The sequence below is a fragment of the Sapajus apella genome, unplaced genomic scaffold (assembly GCF_009761245.1).
Source record: "Sapajus apella isolate SASKATOON/1434 unplaced genomic scaffold, GSC_monkey_1.0 scaffold13, whole genome shotgun sequence".
Taxonomy (NCBI): Eukaryota; Metazoa; Chordata; class Mammalia; order Primates; family Cebidae; genus Sapajus; species Sapajus apella.
This window is the reverse complement of record NW_022436953.1, coordinates 33,105,982-33,126,951: the sequence shown is the minus strand read 5'-3', so window position 1 is coordinate 33,126,951 and position 20,970 is coordinate 33,105,982. Positions and strand designations below refer to the sequence as shown.

At 40.8% G+C, this 20,970-nt stretch overlaps 1 protein-coding gene across 1 annotated transcript in view; it reads right to left on the bottom strand.

Moving 5' to 3' along the window:
* Nucleotides 1-4,688: 4,688 nt before the first annotated feature.
* GLRX3 (glutaredoxin 3) overlaps nt 4,689-20,970 on the bottom strand; it is a 42,367-nt gene continuing 26,085 nt past the window's right edge. The window contains exons 5-11 of the mRNA XM_032282025.1: nt 17,213-17,385; nt 16,914-16,975; nt 14,666-14,723; nt 12,547-12,599; nt 9,142-9,181; nt 8,959-9,051; nt 4,689-4,953 (exon numbers count right to left, since the gene is read on the bottom strand). Of these exons, the coding sequence (XP_032137916.1) occupies nt 4,903-4,953; nt 8,959-9,051; nt 9,142-9,181; nt 12,547-12,599; nt 14,666-14,723; nt 16,914-16,975; nt 17,213-17,385 (530 nt within the window). The 3' untranslated portion in view covers nt 4,689-4,902. The remainder of the gene's footprint in view (nt 4,954-8,958; nt 9,052-9,141; nt 9,182-12,546; nt 12,600-14,665; nt 14,724-16,913; nt 16,976-17,212; nt 17,386-20,970) is intronic.

The window sequence follows — 20,970 nt, the reverse complement described above, 5'->3', positions numbered from 1 at the left end:
CACACACACACACACACACACACACACACACACACACACACACACACCCCAGGCACAGTGGTGCACGCCTGTCATCCCAGCTACTGAGGAGCCTGATGTGGGAGAATCTGGAGCCTGGGAGGTCAAGGACACAGCAAGCCATGATTGCACCACTGCACTCCAGCCTGAGTGACAGAGGAGACCCTATCTTAAGCTTATAACTTTTGACTGTCGAGATAGGTCTTATTTGTATAATTCTTTTAAATCAGGCAGGTAATGATTGCAAACTGTTTAAAATGTATTAAAGTTGTTTCAGAGATTAAACATTTTTTAAGTTATTAAAATGAGATTTTCTAATTATTAAAATATGCTATTTTTAAAAATTAGTCTACTCCTCAGTAGACTTAGACATTTTTGTAAAGAATGGAAATGGCAAATAATTTTTTTCTTTCCTTCTTAAGTTAATGATCAATCCAGAGGGACCACAGGGGACTTCCTGATGGTTCTACAAGGCTCAGTGTTCAACCAAAAGAGGCAAAAGCATGTAAGTCACATGTGGGCAAAGCCAACCAAACCCACCAGGTCCTGTTAGTTTAACAAAGAGCATTTACATTATGATAGCAAGTTTCAACACATTCATCAACAAGGCAGTCTTCAAATCAGGGAGTCAACCCCCAGAGTTTAAAAAGTAGAGCCCTGAGGCAGAGCTGCTCGGTTGTGCCCTCTAATGCGGCTAATGCCCTCTAATCCCCAGAAAAGGGGCGGATTTAAGCCAGAGCCAGAATCCTGGCAATTCACCAGTTTCTCATCACAGCTGAAAATGTAGCTGCATCCCACACAGCTCTGAGGGGGAGGCCTCGGAGGGGTAAGCCTCAGGTTTGGGAGTCCCAGACCCGGGATGCAAGCCCCAGCTCCAAGCCCGTGGCTGTGTCCTTGAAAGGGCTGCTTTCTCCCCTCACCTGCAAAGGAGAATTCCACAAACTATCTAGGCCTCTTTCATTGGTTTTCATTTTTCTTTCCATGTTTTATTACAAAGCAAAATCAAGAGTTTTTATTAAAATAAAAAAAAAAAAGTTCATTCCTGCAGGCTTATTTCCCTTAATTCCCTAAGAAGCCTTCCTACAAGGAAGGCACAAACATGCAAGAGGAGTTAACGGCCCTGCCTGTATGAGGGGCTTTCTGGTTCCTATTCTAAAAGGGAAATTCTGACATGTGAGGTTTGGCTTCTAGGTTAATGGGCAGATGGAGGGCAGCCCGCATCACCAAGAGCCGCCCACAGCACCAGCTCTATCCTAAGCACCACCGCTTTAACCCGTCAGATGCCACACAGAGCTCCACTACAGACTCAACAGAGCAGGTGGAGGAACGGAGGGCAGGCAGCGCTGGCCACAGGCTCTGCCAGGGTCCACACTCCCAAAAGCGCAGCAGTGCTTCTGGGGACAGAAATGTGTCCAGACATGAAAACCCTCCATGCAAAACCTGCCTGGAGGGTCCCTCCCGCCACAAGCACCCCACAAAGCCTCACGTGTGGGACAACATCCAAATGACACATTGTCATCTTTCCTTGTGAACTGATTTCTCCAATTCAGAAAACAACTTTGTCTAGAATTTGAGGATCAGAGAGGATTTCAATCCCAGCCTAACAAGGGCAGGCTCAATCATAAACCCATTCGCAAACTCTCTCGTTAGAAAATTCAGTAAGGGAAGTTCAGTTGGGCTCAAGAATCTTACTTGACTTCCTAAAATACACTAATAAAATCAGATTAGGAATGGCCATCAATCCCTTTGCATGAACAAGATCTCTTGAGTATCCCCCGCCGTCTGGCCAGAAACCACTGGAAAATAGAAATATGCTGCACTGTCACCCCAACTTACCTGGAGTCAATGGTGCCAATGACTATCAGAATTTAAGAGGATAAATTCATATAGGACAGTGGCAACTCCCCAAAAACTCTCAACACTCACCCTGACTCAGACCAGGATGGCTCAACAAAGGATGAACGTCACTGATGTCTTATGTCCTGCAGGAGTCAAAGGGAAAGGGGGTCTCCCTAAAATGCACTAACCAAATAACATTATCAGAGCAATGGCCTCTGGGCCAGAGCAGTGTTTCCCAAACTGGAGGTAGCCATTTGTGTTAAAAGTTGTGCATTCCGCACATATTGAAATTTAAAATGCTTAATTAAGAAAACCCACTGGTGGTGTTTTTCTTGTATACCAATAATTAAGCCACTACTGTTGGCACTGTTTGGTTTTCTATTTTAACACTGAAGGAGTGAAAGTACTTCCCATATTTATGAATTTACTACTAAAATCTTGGCAAAAAAAGAAAAAAAATGGTCTAAAATGTGTGGGTAAAAACTGTTAATCAAGTGTGTTTCTAGCCCCCCCAACTCCACCCCCGAAAGTTGGACACCAACTGTATACCCTAAGTTGCTTAAGGGGATTTCACCATTATATAAAGTCAACAAAAATGAAGTAGTTGTATATACGTAACATTGTATCCAGAGGGAAGATAATGAATATTAAAGAAACAGTCTCGTCTTCCTTTACCTTTTGTCCCCTAATACCTAGTCTACTTTTTAAATTTTCAGACTTCACTGCTTTTTGAATTCCTAATTCTAATTTTCACATTATTGTTAAGGGAAAAGCATATATAATAAAGGTTTGTTATTCCCATGCACAGTATGAAAACAAAAGTTGTACATTTTATTTATTTGTATGCACATTAGAAAAAAAACTGGCTTATTGAATCTGTGATGGCAAAGATATTGCTTAGGATAAAGTTAAAAGCTGACTTAGAGGGGCCGGGCGCAGTGGCTCAAGCCTGTAATCCCAGCACTTTGGGAGGCCGAGGCGGGTGGATCACGAGGTCAAGAGATCGAGACCATCCTGGTCAACATGGTGAAACCCCATCTCTACTAAAAATACAAAAAATTAGCTGGGCATGGTGGTGCGTGCCTGTAATCCCAGCTACTCAGGAAGCTGAGGCAGGAGAATTGCCTGAACCCAGGAGGCGGAGGCTGCGGTGAGCCGAGATCGCGCCATTGCACTCCAGCCTGGGTAACATGCGTGAAACTCCGTCTCAAAAAAAAAAAAAAAAAAAAAAAAAGCTGACTTAGAAAATATACTAGGACAGAAAAACCAGTATACAAATGATGTGTCTGAGATAAGTAAGCAAAAAAGTATGCAGCCCTCCTCCATGAAAACACATCCCTGCAGCCAATGGCTTCATAAAATTGCAGTTAAAATTCTATTTCTGTCTGCATTTTAAAAGTTTTACTTATACAATGATTTTCATGTAAAACAGAAACAAGGAAGTTCTCATGGACCAATGCACTAAATAAAGAGCCTTATCTAACTACACAGAATGCCAAGAAAATCCACCATCATGGGCATCCTAACTCCTAGCAGAAGGCAAGGCCACATCCAGCTTTATGACTTGTACAGACCACCCTGTGTAACACACAACATAAATCAGCGCTCCACTCTTTACACAATCAAAACAGAAGGAAACAGCCTGAGCTCAAGAGACAGCAGCAGTGCGCAGGTGGTGGGCTGATCTTACCTAGGAACAGATTCATTTCGTCCTCTTTATTCTTGTCTAAATTACTGACGTCTGCTCCCTTCCTTATCACCCCCAGACAGTACAGCGTCTTAACTACCCAGACAACGGGGGGGGGGAGGTAATGTAATGAAGGGAATGTGCCACAGCACAGAAAAAACTCGGAACCATGAGGTGAATTTAGCCATCCCATTTGAAGCCTGAACTGTGGAAGCCTAGTGGAGCAACTATTTCTCAAATATGTTAGATTCAGGATCAAAAACTGTGTTAAAATGTTCATGAACTTCAAACTGCTCTCAATAGAAGGACCAAAGGACTGTGAAGGACCAAATCAACATTCATTATAAGTATGTGGGCCAAGTGCAGTGGCGAATGCCTGTAAATTCTAGCACTTTAGGAGACTGAGGCAGGAGATCTTGTCTCTGCAAGAAATAAAAAAATTAGGTGGGCATGGTGGTGCATGCTTGGTGGTCCCAGCTGCTCAGGAGGCTGAGGCCGGAGGGTCACTTGGTCCCGAGAAGACGAGGCTGCAGTAAGCCATGATCGTGCCACTGCCCTCCAGCCTGGAAGACAGGGCCAGATCCCGTCTCAAAATATAGATGGATAGATAGACAGATAGATAGATAGATAGATAGATAGACAGACAGACAGACAGACAGACAGACAGACAGACAGAGGCTTACAACAAACACTTTTCTGTTCTTTTTGTCATGACTACCCATTCTTCTAGGCCTTATGAGAAAAGTGCCTGCTGTACCATATTCAATGAGAAATCATTTTCCTCTTAAATGTTTCTTGATAATTCACTACTAGTGCCTTGTGAAATGAGTCTGAACCTGCAAACACCCTACGCTGCCTCTGCAATTTAACCAGTGCCAAGCTCAGGCTCATCAATGACAGAAAAATATTTCGTTGTTTTTCCAAAGCTGTAAAGAGATCTTTCACCAGCGAGGGGAGCCATTGTGTTGGTGCAGGAGTTGTTCTAAATACTGCTGTGTACTGCAGCCCGCCACCATTCTCCATTTTCTGAAGACGGCCTTAACTGCTAGAAGGCACTCATGTACTAAGAAAAAGAGATTTAAGGTGGGTTAACTATAGTAGCTATATGTTAATATTGCTGTAAAGACACACTTTTTTCATACAATTATTGTTAATAATTTGAAGATGTTTATTGCATTCTATTTTTGGTGGGAAAAAATTCAACATACATTTATTTAGCACGACATTGTGAAATACACAAAACATGTAACTGAGTCAGCAGGATTTTTCTATTCCTAGTCCATCTCTGAGGACTAAATCATGAACTGCTCCCAATGTTATTAAATATGTCTTGCAATAGTTGGGCACCAAGTTTAAGATTAATTTTCTCCTCTCAGTATAGGCAGCAATTCACCATTTTCTTTCAGTTCCTAAAAATAAAAAACAATAATAATATGTATATGCATATATAAAAAGATGAAAACATCTAAAAATCACAGCTTGTATGTAAATCTGAGAACCAAAAGAAACACATATTGGATTAAAACTCCAGTCTTTTAACACTCTCAAACTAAATAATGCCATAAAAATTAACAAGGTATTCTTGGCCGGGTGAAGTGGCTCACACCTGTAATCCCAGCACTTTGGGAGGCCAAGGCAGGCAGATCACCTGAGGTCAGGAGTTCGAGAGCAGCCTGGCCAACATGGTGAAACCGTGTCTCTACTAAAAGTATAAAAATTAGTCAGGCGTGGTGACGGGTGCCTGTAATCCCAGCTACTCGGGAGGCTGAGGCAGGGACAATCTCTTGAACCTGGGAGGCGGAGGTTGCAGTGAGCCGAGATCATGCCATTGCACTCCAGCCTGGGCTATTGTGAGACTCCATCTCATAATTAAATTAAATTAAATTAAATTAAGTGAGTTAATGTATCCTAAAACCAACAGATTGTTTAGTATTAAGAAACGCAGCAAATGGAGCTAATGATCCCCTATTTAAACTATAGCAATAAATAAGGCAAATAAATCAAGTGACTTTCAAGGCTGAAGAATGAAGCAATGTGGCTAGGTGCAGTGCCTCATGCCTATAATCCCAGCACTTTAAGAGGCCAAGGGGGCAGATCACTTAAAGTGAGGAGTTTGAGACCAGCCTGGCCAACGTGACGAAACCCCGTCTCTACTAAAAATACAAAAACTAGCCGGGCGGGCATGGTGGCATGTACCTGTACTTCCAGTTACTTGGGAGACTGAGGATCGCTTGAACCCAGGAGGTGGAGGTTTCAGTGAGCCAAGATTGTGTCACTGCACTCCAGCCTGGGTGACAGAGTAAGACTCTGTCTCAAAAAAAAAAAAAGTAATGTGACATGAAAAGCCTACTCAAATATGATGCTTGTTCCCCTCCCACTCTGCCACTCACAGGGAGGAAACAGCCTTTGTTATTGAAACCCAACCTGGGAATATATTTCTGTCTTGGGAAAAGCTATAGTACCAGTAACATGGAGAGGCAGAAACTATTAAAAAGACCTAACAATTCAGAAACAGACATGGTATCAACAGAGCTACCACCAGCTTGACTGGAACTGCAGCACAGGCTCTACGCAGGCTCCATGCTCCTTGTGCCTAATTTCCAGATTTAAATTCTGGAGTATAGACACCAAGTTTGAAAGGTGACAAGTGATAAATAAGATTTTCTGGTTTAAAACAAACATTTAATATAACATTTCAGGTTATCACTGAGCTGCATAAACATCAATCAATAAAACCATTAAAATCCACATGACCTCCTCTCTGGATTAAAATCAAATATGAATGATGCTGTCACACCAAACCCAGACCACTTTCAGTAATGTCTAGGGATCTTCTACCTATTTAACGAGGAGACACCCTGCCGCTCCAAGGGACCCAGCAGAGGGACTTTTCAGAGGACACACTCAAGAAGGCAGAGGACCATGCAGCTCAGTGGGAAAGGGCAGGTGGCCCTCAGGAAGAATCTGGACTCAATGACTTACAGGTTATGGGATGGTGGACAACTCATCTGACCCCTCCATGTCTGTTTCCTCATCTACTGACTGAGAAGAAGAATTCTGCTCTCTGAGGCTGCTTGGGATATTACATGAAGCAGCCTCTTAAAAGCACCAAAACAGTGTGCCTGGCACATTGAGGGTGCTTCAAAAAGGCAATCCTCACCATCCTCACTGCTGTTAATGTGAGCCGGCAGGTGGAACAGCTAGACCTAACCAAATCTTCTAAATCTCTCTCAACAAAGTGTCTTAAGTCCAAACATTCTGTAACAGCAGTAGTTAACTGTTTACTCTTCAGAGGCAAGAATAACTCACAATTTTCTCAGGACACTAGATTGACCAAGTAACTAAGTCATTATTTATTCACTTATTTAACGAAACAAATGCTCATTGCTCCAAAGAGGCCACCCAGATTAGACCGTTTCAAACATCTTTTAACTGAACCATGAATTACTGCATTCTGCAAGAAACAGATCAAAATGGCATTGTAAGAGCCAGTCCATATATCTTCTCAAGGAAAAATGTTAACAATATCACACATTTCAAATGTATATGTTCTTAGCAGGTAAACATAAAAAAATCATATAACACTCTGTTATATAACTAAAAAGAAGTTACCCACACAGCTTAGCTTTAGAATTAAATGAGATTTATTGATTGTATCTTCCCAAGAGTTACCAATGGCTAAGGTACAGGCTGTAAAACATTCAGAGAAGAACAGGCTCAGGAGTATTTGGGGTTTGAGTACTGTTTGTGTCTTACAAAAATAAAATTATATCTATAGAGAGAGAGACAGAGAGAGAGAGGGAGGGGGACAAATGCAGATCTGTTTTAACTGCTTCAGGGCTATTCAAGAGCTATAGTATTAAACATTTTTCCCCCAGGAGTGAGGCCGTTCCCCAGGAGAAACGTCTCACTGGCTGGTTTAACAAGTGTGATATCAAACCTGGAACTCCACAGGAAACAAACCTGCACAGAGGCAACCACAGAACAAAAACAGCCTCTGCAATCGATGGAGCTCAAGCTTTGTTTCCATAAAACATAATGGTCCAAAAAAGTGCTGATGTTATTTCAGTGGTAAGCTAGTGCCTTCACTTTACAAAAGCATGTGTTAAACACTTTTACTCTGGCCGGGCACGGTGGCTCACGCCTGTAATCCCAGCACTTCGGGAGGCTGAGGTGGGTAGATCACCTGAGGTCAGCAGTTTCACCATGGCCAACATGGTGAAACCCCATTTCTACTAAAAATAGAAAAACTAGCTAGGCAAAGTGGCGGGAGCCTGTAATCCCACCTACTCAGAAGGCCAAGGAAGGAGAAACACTTGAACCTGGGAGGCAGAGGTTGCAGCGAGCCGAGATCACACCACTGCACTCCAGCTGGGCAACAAGAGTGAAACTCTGTCTCCAAAAACAAAAAACTTATTTTACAACGTAATTAGAAGCAGTACCACTTTGTTTTCCATATAAAACGCCAAAGATCTGATCTCAGAGAAAATTCTCTAATGGATCAAGGCAAGAGGAAGGCCTGAGGGCAATCAGCAGCCCGCCTTTGGGGCGGTTTTGTTCATGTTCCCAAGCAGAACCTGGCATTCGGCTAGCTCCTCTCTATACCCACTTGGCTACCACCCTCCTCCTTGACTCCACCATGCCCACAGTGGGCCTGGGGTGCAGTGAAGGGTTTGTGGGTAGATATTAAAGCTACAGTTTCTGTTTATTGTTTTGGGCTAATCGAGAGAACTATGGAGTACACAGGTGCTAGTTGGTGAGCCTGCCCTAAATTCTAGACATTAAATATAAGCTAAGTCACATCCATTTAAAACGCAATCAAAGTTTACTTAAAGCAAGAAGTAAAGTCATTTATCCATCTAACAACCATTTAATGAACTCCTAAAATACACAAAGCATCAGGAAGGACTCAAGGTATTTAAGAAATGGTGTCTTCTCTAAAACACTTACAATCTAACAGATAACAGATTTCCAAATATCTGAAAATCAAAAAGGGACCTATATTTCCGGGGCAGTGATCTTTAGTCTCTGTGGCACGGATGGGCAGCACTGGCCACAAGCCCCACGCTACTGTCACTCCACACACCCAAGGGCAGGTGAGTAAGGCAAGAAAAAAATAATCTGTTGGCCGGGAGCTGAAGCAGGATCTAACAGGGTGACAGGGAAGAGCACCCCATGGAAAGGAGCTGCAATGGCTAGTTCAGGTGTGGAAGTAAGAACAGGCTGCCACGTGGGGACAGTGAGAACAGCAGGATACTGATGCACACAGAAATGGTGATACTGGTCCAGAAATGCCTGAGAGTCAGGCTGGAAAGAGGAGTCAAAAACAACTCTTGAGTTTCCATTCAGGAAATAACTTTTACACATACCAAAATCTTTTCTGTTCTGTGGAATAGTGAAAGAGCTAGCCTTACCTTCACGATATCCAATCCTCCCACCAGCTCCCCTTTCACATACAGCTGAGGGTATGTTGGCCAATTTGAGTAAGCTTTTAATCCCTGCCGAACCTAAAGAAACAACAGGAATCCTGAAACCATTCCATCAGACCCTTATGATTCAAGCTAAGGCAAGGGTGAAACATCAAACACAAAACTTACTTCTTCATCCTCCAATATATCGAACGTTTCATATTCAACACTGCAAAAAAGAGAAGACATTTTAACAGGAAATACAATACAGTTGAATAAAAATTGTAAAACCTCTATGCATTTGATGTTTTTTAAACAATTAAGAAAACTACTTCATTGCTAACAAAATGTACTACAGACCAATGGAAATGATTTTACTTCTTAATCTGCCAAGTATTACACAGAATTAGTCATTCCAACATATGACTTTATCTGGACTTTTCTCAGACAATACTGGGTTAGACCAGGGGTGAGCAAACTTTTTCTTAAAGAGTATGACAGTAAACATTTCAGGCTTTACAGGCCAGACAGTCTCTCCTGCAACGGCTCAGCTCTGCTGGACAGCACAAAAGCAGCCACCGACATTTAAATGAAGGGATGTGGCTGTGTGCCAATATAACCTTACTTACAAAAATGGGCAGCCAGCTGCAACCTGCCAACCCCTCGGTCAGACTGACACGCCCATTGCACAAGCCTTCATTAACTGAACACTCTCACCCACTTCTCATACCTGCCCCACCCCAGGCTGCTGCTTCTTAACCTCCTGGAAGCTGCTCGTGGAACAGGATGGAGTAGTGCCTGTGGATGGAGGCTGTAGGGGCTCGGCAGCCAGACAACACCCACACTGCCAGCTCCCTCCACCATAGCAAGACACGCTTTCCACACTTAAATCAACTCATGTCAGAGAGGGTGCTGTTTTTAATGTACAAAAGACCAATGAAAGCTTTGTGGCTTTAAGCTGTACAGTGAACATTATTTGTACAAAGCATGAAAAAAATCACTGCATGAATATCCAATTGTATCTACTCAGAGCAATTTCACTGTTAGATAGTCAGGAATTAGCAAGCATGTATGCCTAAATCCTTGCAGGGTGACTGACAGTATACAGGTGCAATTCCCAAAGGTGGCCAAAGAAAATGCTACAGGTAAAAAAACTAGACTTTCCATAAAACTAAAACCATCATAGGGAAATCTTGTTTATTTACTAAACAAGTTCCCAAGGAAACTGTCTACGGGTGCAGGGAACAGTCAAAAAACTTAAATGATCAGATAAATCAGAAGCAATTATCAAAAAAAAAAAAAGGAATTATAAAAAAAGAGCAAAAAAAGACCCAATGTAAACCTAATTTTTTAAAAAATCCACTGTAAGTCTTCACTCAAGTTGAACTAACTAAAGGTGGCAAATCTCCTAACACTGTGATAAAAACAATGAGTTATAGAACTATTCATAAAGGATCCAGGAGGCACTGGGCCCAAGTGTGTGTACGTGGAGTCCTAACAGCCAATACACTTCCTAAAGGTTACTCGTAAAGGGTCCCTTTCAAATCTCAATATATACTTGGTTCTCAGCCCCTCATGCATGTGTATTTTGGCTACTAAAGAAATGAGAAAAAGTAAAAAAGAGCTTTGTCCACATACTTATGACACCCAGCAAGACCATGGTCTGTTCAAATTAAAAGAAGCTGAGGTCCTGGATGGCCTCACTCATCCTAGAGCCAATCATGCTTAGCAACTCCAGAGCTGGGAGGTCATTCTCTCCCAAGGCAGCCTCCTGCTCTGGGACAACAGGGTGTTTTCAATACAATGAAGATTAGACAGATAAAGGCAAGAAAGCCAAGTTACCAAGATGTTCCACCAAAGACACAGGCTGGGTCAGGCCCACTGTGTTGGCTCAGAAAACACTATTGCCATGAGGAAGCTGGTGCTGCTCTGCAGGATGAACTGTGTGTATCTCACTGTGGACCGCAGCAGAGGGTTGACAAAGAAAGGTGGAAATCAAAAATGACCAAAAGCAAGCCAGCCCCTACTGTACGGCCCAGGCCAGGGATGAAGAAAAGAGCAGGCTTGAAGTTACAATAAACTGACTATACTTGCCTCTATAAAGTGTCCCAATAATCTGAAGAAATCAGTCACAACTTTTTATTTTTTTTAGACAGAATCTCGTTCTGTCACTCAGGTTGGAGTACAGTAGCACAGTCTCGGCTCACTGAAACCTCTGCCTCCCGAGCTCAAGTGATTCTCCCTCCTCAGCCTCCCGAGTAGCTGGGATTACAGGTGTGCACCACCACACCCGGCTAATTTTTTATTTTTAGTAGAGATGGGGTTTTACCATGTTGGCCAGGCTGGTCTCAAACTCCTGACCTCAAGTGATCTGCCTGATCTAACTATAGCTAAAAGCTACAGTTACATGATTTTTAAAAGATGCAATCATGAAATAATGAGAAACAAACAAAAGTATCTGACAAACCCTGTGCTAAGTATCTCCAAATAAGGGGTTTTGTTTTTAACCACAAAAATCAATGGCAATGTTCTTTTTTTTTTTTTTTTTTTTTTTGAGACAGAGTCTCCCTGTGTCGCCAGGCGCCAGGCTGAAGTGCAGGGGCGGGATCTCCGCTCACTGCAACCTCCTCCTCCTGGGTTCAAGCGATTCTCACTACAGGCGCGCGCCATCACGCCTGGCTAATTTTCATATTTTTTAGTAGAGGTGGGGTTTCAACATGGTCTCGATCTTTTGACCTCGTGATCTGCCCGCCTCGGCCTCCCAAAGTGCTAGGATTACAGACGTGAGCCATGGCACCCGGCCTAATGGCAATGTTCTTACCTGACAGCTTCACCACTGAGCACATCAAAACTAGGAGCAACTGCAACTTAACCCACGCTACCTCGCAGATCCAGGTAACGGACCTTAACGTGCGTCCCTTCAGTGTTCTGTATTGTTTAGCAACTGTGATAGTTGAGAAAAATTTGAAACTACCTATATTATCCCTGAAATAGCTTCATGCATGGTGAGAACTCAGTTATTCACTTTCCTCTGGGAAAGTAGACAAAATAGTTATTCCAAAGGTTGCCTAAGGACGTCCTTTATGTTACTAATACTACAACACTGGCCAGAAAATTCCATGTTGGTCCAAGTGAAGACATTCACAAAACAATACAACAAAATATAACGAAAGATACAAATATTTATGGATAGATACAGATATGACAACTGAAAAGCATCAATGGCAGAACTGAAAAGTTGGAATATTCGGTTTTTTTTTTTTTTTGAGACAGGGTCTTGCTCTGTCACCGAGGCTGAGTCCAGTGGTGCAATCACGGCCCACTGCAGCCTCATCCTCCAAGACTCCAGTGATCCTACCACCTAAGTCTCTCAAGTAGCTGGGGCCACAGATGTACGCAACCATGCCTGGCTAATTTTTTTATTTTTTGTAGAGATGGGGTCTCACTATGTTGTCCACACTGGTCTTGAACAGCTGGACTCAAACAATCCTCCTGCCTCAGCCTCCCAAAGTCCTAGAATTATAGGCGTGAGCCACTACACCAGGCCAGGTTGGATTTTTTTTAATACACCATTTGAAAACAACATTTACATACCCAGTACTATTTAGTATTTCCAGAATTTGTTTGCTGAATCCACATTTTGCTTCCTAGATGAAAAAAAATTTTGCAAATATTACATTTGTTATATGACCCAAGCAGCACGGTTATACCTAATGCTCTGCCAACCAGCACAGCACTTGTCCCGTGTAGCTGCCACTCCTTTTACTTAGCTCCCAGGGCTTCTTCTCATCCCCTCTTCAAGTACAAACCCAACTACACATCAACCCAGGCACATGTGACCCACAGGCTTTGGTTTGTAACCACTTAAGATGATATGTGTTCCAACAGTTTATAATCTTTGTGGTCAAAAAGTTCCTCTAAGTGAAACCTAGAATTTCTACAGAAATGTCAGTTCATTCTTAACTTCACTCACACAAAATGATTTTAACTCAGCCTTTTTGCAATGATTATGGCAATCATTTTCCCATTTCCAACTAGACCCTGACTCCCATCTTTCTTTTTTTTTTTTTTTTTTTTTCTTTGAGACAGAATCTCGCTCTGTCACCCAGGCTGGCTGCAACCTCCGTCTCCCAGGTTCAAGCAATTCTCCTGCCTCAGCCTCCAGAGTAGCTAGGACTACAGGTATAAGCCACCATACCCTGCTAATTTTTTGTATTTTTAGGAGAGACGGGGTTTCACCATGTCAGCCAGAATGGTCTCCATCTCTTGACCTGGTGATACGCCCGCCTCAGCCTCCCAAAGTGCTGGGATTACAGTGTTAAGCCAACGTGCCCAGCCTCATTTTATTTTTACATTACAGAATACTAATACTTTTTTGAGGTTATGAAAATCTTAAGCCTTTTTTATGCCACAGGACTCCAAATTCCAGCACTCCTGTAGAAAACATGTGGTACCATGTAAACAGTTTAATAGCCCTAATAATGCTGTTTCCAAAATGTATTAATACTTTCTAGGCTTACAGGAAAAAAAAAGTTTTGAGAATAAATATCCGCTTAAACAATCACCAAGAATAAGAAAAAAATGTCACTTTATCATTACTAGGAATTATTAATGTGCTCTATTGTTTCAATACACTGAACTAAAATCAAATAATCTAGGCCTTAACCTAATGATCCCAAACATGCTGAAATGTATATTAACATTTTCTTTGTTACTGTTACTTCCATTACTTAATTATATTAACCGATTAGTTATATTAACTAATTAGCTTCATTATGACTAGTTATATTAACTTACACACTAGTTATGGCAACCAGGGTCTGCCCTGTGAAGAAGTATTGTGTCCCTTTACCAACGAGGAAAGTTAGGTTCTCCATGTGTTACTTGCCCAATGCAACCTGGCTAACAAGTGAAGTGTTTTCTTTATTCCAGCAGCCTCACCCTTCAGAGCTTTAGTTTCTTTATCTCTAAAACAGGCCAAACTCTGTCCAACCTCGCCTACTTCAACAACTGATTGAGACTTAAGTAGAAATTCAAGTGCTATGAAAACTACAAAATTAGATACATATGTGTATGGCTGGTTTCTGGAAATTACCACTCTGATCTCAATCTGAAAGAAAATTAGTTTTGCTCAAGCTATTAGTGGAAGTAATCTATCAAACTTGATATTCAAAATGATGCACAATCCATATGCACTTTCGTCAAAAAGCTACAAGAACCATCCCATTACAAATGAGAATTGCTCATCATTTCACTCATTCATCAAACACACACGCAGCATACCTGCTACACAGCCAGGGTTTGCTCCTCCACTGTCACAGAAGGACAATCAGGGGGTGCAAACTCAAGCACTGGACATTCAGAAAGCCCAGTGAGTGACTCAGCTGAACACTCCAGCGGTCCACACACTCAAACAAAAGGTAATGAAATAACAACTCACACAACCAGTAAAGTGTTAACAGTGTTGACCACGTTAGCTGACAAAGTTTGGCAGAAGAAAGAAATGCACCCCACTGAGATGTTGATGATAAAGTCAAGCAAAATGTAGATTACTTTGTTTGATCTCTGTAAGCACCAATTAAGGCCTGGATAACTTCCTGATACCGCTACAGCTTCATTAGCTAAAGCTAGGAAAAAGAGATTTAACTGTCCCCTTGTTGCAGACGTTAACATGGAAAGAAATTACAAATAAAACCATTTTTGAGTTCTTTACCTGTTTGTTTCCTTTCATAAAGAGCATCACAGAAGCTTTATTTGTCAGCACTTTGAGCCTGAAGAGAGAAAATTGATATAAAATGGCTCAGCTCAATTATGCAACACCACTTTTCCTCTGCTTCGTCAGTAACATGCATATTTGAGGGATGGCAGGATGACAGTTCACAGCTTTGAGTGGTATTAAACAGGCAAATGCATTGACATTTTCCTTGATTTCATTCCCTCCCTAAGCCACTGTAAAACACAATATGGCTTTTAAGGCAAGGAATGTTCCTTCAAGTTGCAATTTAAGCCCATCAACTCACAGTAATAAAAAAAAATAATAATAATAACCAATTCAGTAAGGAACTGTTCAGTAAGGGGCTTATATATTAAGCCCATCCAAAACTTCCAGAACTAGATCTTGTGTGCACCATCTTCCATCATGCTGCTGCATACCACTGTACACATGTAAAGCTCACAGGGTCAGATTGCAGGGTGACACCGTTAAATAACCCTCAGAACATCAGCTAATGCCAGCTACTAACATCAAATGCTCTCAATATTATGTTTTATATTTTATATAGTCTTTCAAACATCATAATCTAACATGCTGTCAGGAATTTTAATTATCTGTATGCAGCCACAAGTTTAGTCACAAATCTCAGGAAAGTCAGTGTTGGGACAACGGGTCACTAAAGAACCTAAGCCCCATGGGGTCACGCCACCATGTTCTCCCAACTCATGGCTCAAAAATCTCCTTATAAGCTCATCCCAAATGAAATGCATAAATCACGCACAAAACTGTATCACTTACATTGCCAACCAAGTAGGATTAGCTCAAGTTCAGAAAAACATAAACAGATACAGGAATACAACAGTGACCCTGACAACCCAACTAACTCAGCCACCTGGACACAGGGACCACAGGTCACAGTATACTGCCCAAATACATGTCACGAGTCCACAAACTCCACTTTCTGCACTCTGCTGCTCACTTGGAGCCCTTCAAATTATTACTCAAAATATGCTGAATTTTATTTTCTACCTAATTCTAGCCAGTTACCTTTTGGTGTCTGAAAGCACAGGAGATTTAGAAGCAGCAATTAGGAAAACGGAGGTCTGACAGAGACAAGGCCATAAGCAGCAGCAAGTGTACTCAGCAGAGAAGAAGAATCGGCTGAACAGCAAACACAAGCATATAAAAAGTGCAGCTGTCCTTGGAGACCACACAGCCTCCACGGGCCAAGGGCATCACCAGGCTACAGCCAAGAACCACACATGAAGACAACCAGAGTCAACAAAGGGATGAGGAGCATCACTTTCTCATGAAGAAGGCAGGAAATGGTGCAAATCACAGGACAGAACGTGGCACGCAAAGATCAGCTTGATATATGGGGAATGGAATGTGGTTTATAGAAATTATTAATTAAGGAGATCAGCTTGATGTATGGGGAATGGAATGTGGTTTATAGAAATTATTAATTAAGGACAGACAAATGAGGTATTTATTACTATTAAACACTTTTAGAAATTCTCAAGATGTTACATGGCAAAAAAAAATTACCAAAGGAAGATTTACGAATCACTGATTGCTGACAGAACAAATTCCTTTTTAAAGTTCGATATTAATTCACATTTACTGCAATAAAAATCCCATTTAGTCGCCTTACACACCAAAGTCCAACATTTCTGTAACAGAACTTCTCTAAAAGCCCAGTGAGATCCTTGATAAAACAAACATAGGTTTCACAGCTCCAAAACCTGCTCGTGTTAAGTTCTTGTGGTCTAGAAAGCCCATGAGAAGTGCCCAAAGCTTATTGCGAGTTGATGAGCTTTTCACTCTCACCACTTGTCAGTGCCCTGGCATTGGGGCAGCACCCGCAGCAGTCACCAAGGCTGCACCCAGGAAAACACGAGTGCGCTGAGGTTATGCGAAGGAGCAGTGACAAGAAAACTGGACCCTGGCTCTGAAATGCAGACAGGTAAGCAAAATTTGGTTGTTCCACAGAAACAATGACATTTCTATAAAAGCAAAGAGTATCCTCCACATGATCAATAAGTTGGTGCTAAAATTTCTCCAATCCAAATTAGATCTGCCCAAATTTGCATGGCTAGTTTGATTGTAAACAACAAATTATGACCTCTGGCATACAAATACCAAATCCTTGATTTCTACGCAGAAAGAGCAATGCAAAACCTGAGGACTTTAAAATATTTTTAACATATCAAATGATAGGCTATTTGAAAGTTTCTAAAGCACTTACCTTTCCTCTAATTTGGGGGCTTTGGGACAAATTTTATCTAGTTCTTCAGATGCTTCTAGCTCCTAAAATAAGCACACGTCAGTTTTAAGAAAAAAATTTATTATAACATAAATCTCCTTGATCATACCATAACATAGAATACTGATCAATCAACTAATCAGAAATACTGTGTATTCATTGCAAGTTCTTATTAGTAAATACAGATTCATAGAAATTTGTACCCTAGATTTATCACAACATTTTAAACAGTATGCTTTAAATGGAATTTCTTTACAAGGCACAGACTTCTCCATTCTAACCTTAATTATATCAAGTCCTCCTATGAGCTCTCCAGAAACGTAGAGCTGAGGATAGGTAGGCCAGTTGGAATAGGTTTTGAGTCCCTGTCGAACCTCTTCATCTGAGAAGATATCAAAGCTGCTAAACTGAATATTATGTTTGTGAAGAATTTCCACCATCTGCTTGCTGAAACCTGTACACAAAAAAAGAAAATAAAGCACTTTGCTTCTCTCTCTCTCTCGAAACACATACACATAAAACATTAGTTCAGCATATATATGATCTACTGGACATACAGACACCTGCCTCTTATGTTGCCGGTGATTTAATTAGCATGGCTCACTAGTATACACAAAGAGAAAATATACTCCTGGATCCCCTTATTTGACCTTGAACCATAGCACACATTCAGATATGACTTAACTTTTTGACACAACTATGAGTATTTAAAAAAAAAAAAAAAAAGTGGTGTATTTATTAAAGCTCCTCTTAATTATCATGGACATTTTTTTTTTTTGGTCACAAGAGAAGCTGCACTAGCCAAAAAGCAGAGAGCTGGGAGTGATGGTGCACACCGTAATCCCAGCAACTGGGGAGACTAAGGCAAGAGGATCACTTGAGCCCTGAAGTCTGAGGCTGGAGTGAGCTCTGAGACTGCCACTGCACTCCAGCCTGCAGTGTGAATAAACAGCAAGACCCTGGCTTCAAAAAAAAAAAAAATACACAGAAATCTGAATCCCTGACACTGGCTCCCTCCACCCACCAAGGTGACACAAGATGAGGCCATGGCCTCCACTCAGCACTTTCCTAGCAATCAGGAGACTGACCTGACACTCTGGACAGTCCCTCCCAGCCTTCCTATTGTGAATCTATGAGAATCAACTCTGGGCAGAGGAAAAAAAGTTCTACAATTGTTATTTTAACTACTACTTGACTATACTGTACTGAAAACCCAATGTTCGTTTCTACTGCCATTTTACTACCTCCTGAGTACCCACTTCAGTAGTGCTCAATCTTCACTATCTCTAAGCAGGATAAATTAAAAATCATGAAGGATGTGTTCTCCTGTAGTCTAAAATAGGCACAGTACATTGAATTTTAAAGCCATCTTCTCTGTTATATATGAACCATCAATAGATTGACAGTATTCTTTCTCATCTCATGTCATAACTTGACAGTTTCTTTTTTAAAACTATTTACATTCCCTAAAGTATGTAATGTAATTTTTTTACTACACTATAGTGGCAATTTTATGTTCCATGATTTTATTATACTTTTGTGACACATTTTTATTCTGTACTTTTTTGACATCATCTTATTATGACATTAGAACTGAAGAATAAGAGTGTGAATATCAGTCTTTTATAAACCTATTAGTCTAGTCTGAAAAAAAAAAAAAAGTATTTTTCTTTCCATAAGCTAATTCTTCTCCATTGTTCCCAATACTTTGTATGGCCCTACTCTCTCACGCCTCATTCTTCTTCTCAAACACAGTTGTAATTCACTGGAAAAGAACCTATTCTTCAGATTCAAAATTTCTATAAGACTGAGCAGGGTCAGCAATTATTTTTAAATACAATGAAACCATAAAATTCAATATAAGATTAATTGCAAGAATGGGCTTTACCTGATGTCACCCAAAATCACATTTACTATTGAAACACGGATCTACAACTGAGCTGTAAACATTTTCCAAATCTGCAGTTTATTTAGATGAAGCACTAGTATTTATTTGTACAGCATGTAAGTTGCTTTTCCTACATCTGAAGTGTTAAGTTCATGTACAGCCTCAAGTAAAACACTGATTCTGACATTTTTTTATTCATCTGGGAGTTCATTAGTAAACAGCTAAAGGCTGATTGCTGATGGTTATTCTGTTGCCAATATATTAACTTATTTTTACTGTAACTGGCTGAGAAAAAAGCTTTATTTTAGCTTTAGGCAATTACATGCAGACTAGGAAGATTGATTGGTAGTGTTTCATTTTTAAGGGTTAAAGTGGCAGACTAGAAATGTTATGCTTAAGGATAACATGGCAAGAAGGCTTTATTCTAATAACAAAATATTTACACACTTTTTTTTTAAGAAAAATGCATGCATGCAATAAAAACATTTAAATGTAGAAATGTAATGTTTAACTACCACAGAATCCCCATTTCCATCCCCAGTCATTTCTACTCATGACATGAATAGGTGCCTAACACCACACCTCATCACTACCTAACAATAAACCCTAAAAAACATCTCTGAAACCTGCTGATTTTGTGGCTGATTTAAAAGTAAGAGCCCGGCTGGATGCCTCTCACTGCAGGAGGAATATCTCTGACTATGGTTCAAATGCCTTTTGCTTTCCTACAAGCTTTGTTAACGGAACTAGTTGTAAGAATTCCCAAATAGTTAACCTATTCAAGGATTTAAGATTCTGTTTAAGATGACATACACCTCAGTGCTCCTGGAAACTCTTCCTAAAACAATCACTTTCCTGTCTTCATGAGGAGCACAGAATAAGGACAATTCAATTCTTTTCGACTGAGACCCTATCCACATGTCAGGCTCATAACATACCATCCAATTCTGCAGGTAGAGTACATGTGGAAAATAAATTGATGGAGATGACCTGTGTAGAAGCTGGGCTGAATCCAACAGAGCTCCAGGAGAGACCCTAAAAATGGCTTTCAAGGTTTTCTAGATATACAATTTACATGTTATTCATTCATGTTTTTCTGATTAGCAGAAAGCAAGGTGGGGACCAGCTAATCAAAAAACAAATACTGTTATACTCCACAGTGGGAGTCCAGCAGTGTTACCAGAGGTAGCACCTTCAAAGCTAATTTGGTGCAAAATAAGGAAAGAACAGCCACGTGAGTGTTCACCAAATTAGATGGCCAATGCTTCTACAAAGAGGGTTTTGCTTACACCCTTCTCTAAAATGCCAACAGAAGAGCAAAAACAATGCTCTACTAAGCAGGCTTGGAAAGGAACAGCAAAGGGTTGAAGTGACTTATATTCCCTTAAGAAAACAGTTTAAAAATATTTTCCAATTAATCCTAAGTAGGTGTTTTATTAAAAAACAGCAACATCCTTAAATGATCTCTTTACTGTACATGACAGAAAGACATGTAACAATATATCAGGAAACAGAAAAGCTCATTGAAAATGTAGTTACAAAAATTATATAGAAAACAAGTACTTTAGGCCGGGCGTGGTGGCTCAAGCCTGTAATCCTAGCACTTTGGGAGGCCGAGGTGGGTGGATCACGAGGTCAAGAGATCGAGACCATCCTGGTCAACATGGTGAAACCCCGTCTCTACTAAAAATACAAAAAATTAGCTGGGCATGGTGGTGCGTGCCTGTAATCCCAGCTACTCAGGAGACTGGAGATTACAGGAGAATTGCCTGAACCCAGGAGGCGGAGGTTGCGGTGAGCCGAGATCGCGCCATTGCACTCCAGCCTGGGTAACATGAGTGAAACTCCGTCTCAAAAAAAAAAAGAAAAAAAAAAAAAAAAAAAAAAAAAAAAAGAAAACAAGTACTTGAAAAGAAGAAACTATAATTGTTAAATTATATGTAACTCAAAATCTTTCTTTATTCTGTCTTTTATTAATTAAATATCTATAATACCATGTTGTCAGATGGCTCTGATATATTTTTGTTTTGTTTTTGTTTTTTTGAGACAGAGTTTCACTGTTGCCCAGGCTGCAGTGCAATGGCACGATTTTGGCTCACTGCAACCTTGGCCTCCCAGGTTCAAGCAATTCTCCTACCTCAGCTTCCCAAG